Source organism: Arachis ipaensis, chromosome B08 (assembly GCF_000816755.2).
Source record: "Arachis ipaensis cultivar K30076 chromosome B08, Araip1.1, whole genome shotgun sequence".
Taxonomy (NCBI): domain Eukaryota; kingdom Viridiplantae; phylum Streptophyta; class Magnoliopsida; order Fabales; family Fabaceae; genus Arachis; species Arachis ipaensis.
The window spans coordinates 120,474,733-120,484,058 of record NC_029792.2 but is presented as its reverse complement, the minus strand read 5'-3'; the positions used below and the strand labels follow the sequence as shown (position 1 = coordinate 120,484,058).

The 9,326-nt window shown below is 36.5% G+C and overlaps 2 protein-coding genes across 2 annotated transcripts in view; both read right to left on the bottom strand.

Moving 5' to 3' along the window:
• LOC107613036 (SURP and G-patch domain-containing protein 1-like protein) overlaps positions 1 to 3,683 on the bottom strand; it is a 5,439-nt gene extending 1,756 nt beyond the window's left edge. Inside the window, 5 exon segments of the mRNA XM_021109899.1 lie at positions 1 to 133; positions 305 to 411; positions 503 to 629; positions 1,658 to 2,075; positions 3,448 to 3,683. The exon segment at positions 1 to 133 is cut by the window's left edge and continues 42 nt beyond it. Of these exon segments, the coding sequence (XP_020965558.1) occupies positions 1 to 133; positions 305 to 411; positions 503 to 629; positions 1,658 to 2,042 (752 nt within the window). The 5' untranslated portion in view covers positions 2,043 to 2,075; positions 3,448 to 3,683.
• Positions 5,285 to 5,815, bottom strand: LOC107611504. The gene has a single exon (XM_016313419.1). It carries the CDS (start codon positions 5,813 to 5,815, stop codon positions 5,285 to 5,287), a length of 531 nt encoding a protein of 176 aa, XP_016168905.1.

Sequence of the window (9,326 nt, the reverse complement as noted above, 5' to 3'; positions counted from 1 at the left end):
GAAGCCCTTGATATTTCAGCACTTTCATATAAAGCAGAAGCAGGGATTTGGTAGGTTGAATGCTGCTGAGATGATCTCTGAGAGCCATTTGTTGGTCTAGACGATGAACTGCCTGTACCTCCTGAGGATATAACTGTTCAATATAACATGCCAAATTAATATAAATAATGTGAACCGTGAAAAGATAAAGATATCCCAAGCATTACATAAGAAAAGCTTTTTGGACCATCTGTCCATCTCTCAAAAGGAAATTGCATAACATCTTAACATGGTTTGGATAATTTATTTATATTCAAAAACTCACCATTATGATTTGCTTGTGGTTCCCTGGACTGTGCAAGGGCCTTTTCCTCTTGAGCAAGTTGATATTCATAATATTTATAGTCAGAACATCTTGGATCAAATAAAAATCTGCACATTAATATAAAACATCAGAGTCAGAAGTTAGAAATCATAAACAAAATATCAATGAAATAGGGTCATGATCACACTCCAAACTTACTTGAAAGGGGTATCCCCAGGATTCTTTTGGCGTGTAACGTCCTCAAATTGTCTTCCATTTTTAGCCACAAAACTTGCTAATTTGTCAGCAACTTTCTTCACCATTGGATCACTTGGGGTTGGGGGTGCTGCATATCACTTATAAAACTGATTAATACCAAGAGCATGAACAATGGAATGAAAATTACTCTTGTAGCTGGCGTGCCAATACACGATTCTTGATAGGTAGTTGAAGCATAAGCTGCATTAATGACACAAAAGTATTTAAGACATTTTCTCCTCTTTGCTGATTGGAAATGCTCACTTCATTGAGCAAAGAAGGAATGTACTGAGGTTACCTCTTCGACAATGAAATGATTTAACTTAAAAGGAAGACTCTATTTTCAAGCAAGGGAAAAGGAAAACAGAGAATACTGTGGATGCAACTGTATGCCTACTGGCTGAGGCAACAACATTGACCTTCCTGTAACCAAATACCTTCAGAGGAAGTCTAGAACATGCTTCAGAAAGACATTCCAAGTCAACACCCAAACTTCTCTTCCTCTACTCTTTGTATGAAGGATAAAGTGAATGAAATGAAAAGTTTCATTCTGCAATATTTATCTCATCCTTTTTCTATCATCACGTGAAAATATATGGTATTCAAAGATGTAATTTGCAAAGGAAATTCTTCATTCAGATATTTTAAAAGATGTAAAACAACTAGAAACCCATACTTATCCAACATCCATGGCAACCAGCAAAAATTAGCACAAATAAATGGAGATTGAAAACAGAATGACAAAGAAAGAAAATAACAAATATTCTGAAGACAAATACAAAAACCATTGGAACAAACAATAATTTGAAACCGATAAAAAAGTGAGAAAGGTAGTTCATAGCACACATTAACATCTAAACAATTAAAGCCTTGTCCTGCTCAGTAAAGTTGACTATACCAATGCAATATTGTTGTTTTAATGTAAATCATATTCATCTATTAAGAAATAAATCAATAAATTGCAACAATTATAAAGAATAATTAGGAAGACAAAAATCCTCTTTATACAATCACAATTAGACAGTGGAAGTAAATAATGCTGTCAAAATCCAGCATTAAGCTGGAATATCAAACACAAACCAACTACCTGCACAAAGATTATGTGAAAGTAATTACCAACATCAAATTGCCTTGATGGCTGTGCAGTGCCATCCTCCTGATCAACTTTTTGGCGTTTTGCCTGTACAGCATTTGAAAAATCCCCAGCATCTGTTTCTTCTTCTTCATCATCAGCTAACTTAACAGGCGGTGGAACCAGCTTTGACTTTTGTTTTAGACTGAAAGCAAGTTTGCCACTGGAACCAGCCTGAGAAGTTTTCCGTGTATCATTAACCCTACTAATGGAGGTTTTAGGAGCCAAAGATCCTGAAACAACTTTAATTGGTTTAGGCTCGGATAGTTTGTTATTCTTCTCCTTCTCCTGCTCTTGCTGGAGTTGCTTGAACTTCTCCATGAATGAACCATCATTAACAAAGAGGGCAGGTGGTGGTCCCTTGTCCATTTGCTAAACAGTCAAGGAGCTTACAGCAACTCACTGTTTCAAAAGCAAGCTTCAAGGTATTTAGATAGTGCAACTACATTAAAAGTTAACTTTTGTTTTGTTTGAATATATCTTTTATTCAACTTATGAAATAAAATTGTTTTGCATATTACTGTATTATTTGATGTATTTAGCTAGTTATAGGTCAAAAAGTAGAACTATAAATTGAAAACCAAGGGAGATACAATCAACAATAAATCCCACCATAAGTCAGTTATATGTTACAAAAGTTAGAACGAGAAAGAACAGCCAGTGAACCATGAATTTTGTAACATTAATGGGGGAAAAAAAAGTAATCCAAAGCACTAAACAGTTGACAAAATATTCTATTGAATGAGAAATTATATTACGGATTCTTACATAAGAGCAGCCTTCCTACACAAAACTATCACTGAAATGAGGCTAGACATTTATGGAAACAGAAATATTGGCAAAAGTAGAAAATTTAAAATTGTCACTTTGTTTCATAATGAAATTCTTCTACCATGTCTATACAGGTCAATGATAGACATTTCATGCTTATACCATGTCCAGACACTGAAATGAAACATCCAAAATGGAATTAAAGCATGGATTGAGGTACAATGTAATATTTTAAAAAGAGGACAGTGTAGAAGAATATTCTAAGAACAATCCCTTCCTACTGCTCTCCTACATTTGGAGTTTCATACCTGCCAAATAGCAACAGAACCCTGCTTAGATTCCAAACCCATATGAACATTTACATATGCAAATTTTCAAAATGTCAATTCTCAAATTTCTCAAAAACCAATTTATCAGCCTATCACTGGTCACTGATCAATGGTAGTAACAAAATAAAAGCAAAACCACCACTTCCCACTAAAGTATCATCCATAACCATCACACAAATTTAAAACTAACAAAGAAGAGCTTATATGCTAGCTACATCACTGTGCATATATGATGGTATCTAACGAAATAGTATCATCATGCCATAATCTAAGTTTCAGATAACAACGACAGAACAAATATAACTAACTATTTTATATAGTCAACAATATTCCAATCCCCTTTTGATTCCAATGCATGAATATCAGCCTAAAACCAATCAAACCCAGATCTCGAATCGCACTAGCAAAATCTACCAACCCAAAAATCAAAGACAATAATACCACCAGAACAACAACACAGCCATAATATCAATTCACCGAATCCTGATCCCAAGATACAAACCCTAGAAAGGTCTAATCCCACAATCTCTGAGTCTCCTCCAATACAATTATATCAACCAAGAAGAAACAAACCGAAGCATAAAAAAAGGATTAAAGAAAAAATGCTCCAATAAATAAATAAATAAAAGGAACAAGGTTAGTTGTAAGAGAAGAGCGAGAAGCGAGAAACAAACCTAATTAACGTTTAGGGTCTGTTGAAATTGATTGAATGGAAGGAAGGAAGGTTCGTGGTTGATTAGAAAACGACGTCGCAGCGAAAGCAAAAGGTGTAAGGATGAATGACGCCCAACCGCTCACCGTTTGGAGGAAGGATGAGAGGGAGATGGCCAAAAAGCAAACGACGACCTGACAACCTTCTTGCCCTGAAATTGTGTTTACATATAATCATGCCTAATTTCACTTTGCACCCAAACTTCTTTTATAATTACATTTTATCTCCACTTTTTATTATTCTTCGGCTTTAGTTAATAAAAGGAATAGGACCTATATTACACTTATAAATTTTGAATTAAATTTTAAAGTGGTTTTTCAAATTATTCGTATACGCTAAAATAATTTTATTGTATTAATTATGTTTTTTTTTTTTAATAAAAGAGCTTAACACATTAAGGTGGAGCAAACAGGAAAAGATATTTCAAAACAAACCAATAACTCTAGAATGTAACACAAAATAAATAACTCTCCATGCCTTCTTCGACATAGCCATCAACAACTTGAAGAACGTGCACTCTTCCACTCGTCGCAGTTAAACATGGACAAGTTGATGATTTCCTCCACACCTCTGCTTGTATTTTAAAATATCCTCTTATTCCCTTTCATCCAAATGTTCCAAATGATCGCACAAAAGCACCTTAGCCGCTGCTTTCGGTCCTCCTTCCTGCGCAGTTCTTCTGTCCAACTTAAAAAATGGTCCTTCATAGATCCCGGAAGAGACCATAGCCGGCCAAACACAGATATCCAAGCATTCCACACCTGCCAAGTAAAATCACATCCAAGAAACAAGTGGTGGACCTGCTCAACATCCTTGTTACATAGCACACAACTCTTGTCATCCTGATTGAGTATCCCAAGCCGAGTTAACCTCTCCTTGGTATTCACCCTGCCTGTCAAGACAAACCAAGCAAACAGCTCCACTCTTGGTGGAACTAAACCTTTCCAAATGGACTTAGTGAAGTTGTAACTGGTGATATCCTCTGGTAGCACTCCTTCTTGTATCACCTGCACAAAAGAGTTAGTCGAAAAAATACCAAGTCTATCATATTTCCACATCACTCTATCCTCTCTATTTGATACCAGCCTCACAGGTCTCAAAGACTCATGTAACTGACTCAACAGATCCAACTCCCACGGAAACAGCTCCCGCCTCCATAGAAAATTCCAAACCCACTCTAACCCATCCCAAAACCCACAATCCCCAATAACCGAATCACACTGGCTTGAAACAGAGAAGAGTCTGGAGAACCGATCTTTGAGAGATCCACAATGTAACCACATATCCTCCCAAAATCTAGTCCGATGACCGTCACCAATCTCCATGGACATACCTGTAATCATCTTATCTCTTATATTTTGGTCCTTTATCTGTATCTGGCATATATCCTTCCAAGGTCCTCCTTTAGTAGGTAACACTTGAGTGGACAGTAATTCATTTGGCTTCAGCTTATTACACGAATAGACCATTTTTTTCCACAGTGGGCACTCTTCCTGCGCAAATCGCCACCACCACTTGAACAAAAGGACGGTGTTACGAAGCATAGCGTCTCCAACTCCCAACCTACCTAGCTTCTCTGGGGCCTGCACCAAATCCCATCTTACCAGAGCCATCCCATTCTTCCCATCCTCCTTGCTCCATAGAAATCTTCTCTGCAAGGAAATCAACTTCTCAGCAACAGTTTTCGGCATCTTATACAAGCTCAGATAATACACCGGGAGGCTATTTAACACTGATTTGATGAGCACCAACTTTCCAGTTTTGTTCAGCACCTTAGATTTCTAAAGACTTAGTTTCTCCTATACCTTGTCGATTACAGGCTTCCAAGTCTTTAGCAGTCTTGGGTTTGCTCCTAAGGGGACCCGAAGGTATCTCATTGGGAGAGTACCTGACTTACAACCCCACAAGCTACACATACGTTGAACCAATTGCTCATCACAATTGATTGGAATTAGACTGGACTTATCAAAATTAATACTGAGCCCGAACATCAACTCAAACCACCGTAGTAGCCGCTTGTAGTTCTTCATGGTCTCATCTTCCGACGGGCAAAACAGAATGGTGTCATCAATAAACTGAAGGTGCGAAAGCTCCACCCTGTCTCTACCAACCATCAATGAAAAAATACGCATGTTCCTGATTGTCTCCCCAACCATCCTATGCAGGACATCCACAACCAGCACAAACAAGAAAGGAGAGAGGAGGTCTCCTTGTCTCAAACCCTTTCCCATTTTGAATGGTTTAGACGGCGAGTCATTTATCAAGAACGACATAGAAGCTGTGGTTACACACTCCATAACCCATGACCTCCACCTGCTTCCAAACCCCATCTTCTCCAACACAATATCCACAAAACTCCACTTGACTCAGTCGTAAGCTTTTTGGAAATCTAACTTGATTATGGCTGTCTCTTTGTTCCTCCTTTTAAGCCAATGAACCGTTTCGTATGCTATCATGCCCATCATGAATTTTCCTATCCTTTACAAAAGCACTCTGCGTCTCCCCTACTAACCTCGACATTACTGATCTCATCCTCCTAACTAACACCTTGGAGATAATCTTATACAGACACCCAACTATACTAATGGGTCTCAGGTCTCTAATCTCCTTCGCCCCAACAAATTTAGGTGCCAATGCCACCCAAGTTATATTAAACTCCGCCAGTAATCTGGACGTCTGAAAAAATTTCATCACTGCTGCCATGAAGTCAAACCCAATCTCATCCCAATATCTCTTAATGAAGTTCATGTTGTATCCATCACAACCTGGCGCCTTAGATGACTCACAATCCCATACTGTCGCTCTAATCTCTTCGGTTATGTTTTTAAAATTAATAAAAAAAATACTATGTTAATTTTTTACTTATATTATGTTACGTAATATTAATAAATTATATATATATTTTATTCTATTTTTAAGAAAATTAAAAAAGTTAGTTACTAGTATAGTGTATAATTATAACCAATTTAAGTTATTCAAATGATTAGTATATTTGCATTGTTTATTTAAATAAATGTCAGAAACTTAAAGTTCATATTAAATATGTAATAATTTATTAGCTAATAACAAATTTTTAAGTAGAGTTAAAATCTGCAATAAATTAATTCTTATTTTGTCGAACCAAAAAATACTGCATAAAACTAAAATAAAAAAAGTTGTAATGTATAATTATATATAGAGACATAAAATTATCATACTTTTTCTAAATAAATATTGGAAAGCTAGCTAAGTGAGCTAATTTTATTGAAATTATTAAAATATTAGATGAGTTAGCTAATGTTATGAAATACACGGGTTTTTTTTAGACTAAAGTAAAAAAGAAAAATTGTTTTTAAATTAGTAATATACTATTGGTACAGAAACTGATTTGGTTCATAACATTCAATTTTATTGACTAAAATAAATTATTTAGTGCAAAATTAGAGACCATTTTGGTGTTCCTACAATGATTAATGATAGATTGACAAATTATATTATAATACATGACACCAAACTAATAAAACAATGCTGCCACGTATTAGTACAATATACACATATCACGTGTCACAAATCGACCCGTCATCACATTCCATGTGACCGAATCACACTATATTTTTCCTAATATTTTCAATAAATTTAAATTTTATCATGCTCTTTAAATTGTTTGGTCAATATATAATAAATATTTTTTTTTTTGTATTTATCCTCCAAAAACTATTCATCATCATCACATTTTCAAACTATTTTCTTATCTCTTCCAAACACTCCAATTTCCAAACCCATACTTATCACCACCGTCATCATCATCGTCTCTTCCTCACACATCAATATTGTTGGTGCTATTTGGTGAATGTCGCTAATTATAGTCGAAACTCTGCCGAAATTTTTAAAGAATTTAAAAAGATGTATTAGTTGTTTGTTTTAATATATGTTTGCAATTGTTTAAACTATGAAAACTGAGAATTTTCTTTGTGGAGATCTCTAATTTAAAAGAAAATTCTGCCAAATTTTCGTTAAAATTGTTTAAGGACATGTTTCGTATGTAAACTCTATCGAAGAAGATGATGAACAAGGGGTTGATGGGAAAGAAGAAAAAGAGGAATCTGAATGAGTGTAAATTTATGTTCAATTGTGTTATGTTATATGTTCGATTAAGTTCAAATATTGTATTACATGTTATATGTTAGACTTATATCCATAGTAATCATTCTCTATATTATAATTACATTTGGATTAAACTCTTTTTAACTATTTTAATTATTTGTTTTAGGTAGACATGACCAATAGAGGTAGTGTTGGGAGTTACTCTCGTGGTCGGAATACAAGGCGGGTGACTCACACCCGACAACTACTCAATCACCCTCTACATCCGCTAAGCCTACGACTTCACAGGTGTAGGCTCCAGGGGACTAGCCTTTCATCATGGTCTCAAACCCAAATTATTGGGGCCCTACAACTCTTGCTCCACCGTCTCCACCTCTTTAGTAGACCCAAACATCTACGCCACCTCTTGTGGCTGACCCCACAGCAGTGCTAGCTTCCTCCCATGGATCTCAGCCAAATCCTGTAGCACTGCAAGTCACTAAGATGCTGATTTGGTCTGATGGCATAACTGGGTAAACATTAAACTTCTTTAATTTGTATACTCTATGATGTGCAGATAAGGAGGAACCACCTAATGTAGTGGCTCTGACCTGACATTAAAAAGGCTTTGCATGTGTACTGGGAGACGGATGAGGGTTTTAGACATCGTAAAGCCACGAATAGGGCCAACAGGGCGTTGGCCAAGACATTGAGGTACACAAGGGTTCAGCCACGATTATGAAGACAAAGGTGAAGATCGTATAATGTCTTTACATATGCTTAGCTTGTTTCATTTTTGTTTCTTTAATTAATTGTCATTTTTGTAATATGCTTTTCGAATATGTCCAGACAAAGTTCCTATAGCGTATTGTTTCGATGCCGGAGGTCTTCAAACAACCCACACACTCAAGAAGAGCAGGGAGAGGTTTGCTGATCAGCGGTCTGCGAACTTTTATGTAGGTTATTGACTTTTTATAGAATTTATAACACACTATCATATCACCTCTTATATTGACATTCACATTAAATGTGTTAGGATTTATACACCCAGAACTTGGAAGTCGCGACACAGCAATCTCAGTAAACAGCATCCGAGCGCATCCGTGGTGGATGCTGATGTTGTGTGGCGCCAAACCGCATCCGAGCCACATCTTTGAAGTCTGGTTGTTTTACGCCAGCAACCTACGCATGTCCACCTTCAGGGCTTTCTCGACCTCGACCACCAGCCATGCAGGTCCGTAGCCGGACCTAGAACCTACTAGATTAGGCTCAGCAAATCCATTTGGTTGAGATGATATACGAAGATCTCCTTGCACGCATGGCAGTGAGGAATGCTCGAGATGTAGAGACAGAGTCCCTAAGACAGGAGCTCAGACAGGGGCTAAAGCACATACAATGCATGTGGCAGCAAATGGCTGTCTACTAGGAACAGATGCGAGCAAGGGACAACGGTGGTAGAGGCAGCGCTTCCTTATTTGCACTTGCACCAACGACCAACCCAGACACTAGCACCCACAACGTCACCGCACCAAGAGCAATAATGAGACCATCAGGAAGAGGAGGACCACGATAATTACGAGGACCCGTAGGGTCGTCTAGAGTTTTATTTTGTATTGTTTCACATTACTATCCATTCGAATTATATTATAGTGTATTTAGTTTTCAGTAATTTTTAATTTGAATGTTAATTATCATAATTTTGAAAATCATTGTTAAAAAAAATTAAATAAAAAATTAATATTTTATTAAAATATTAATTAAATATTATTGTCGAATTTA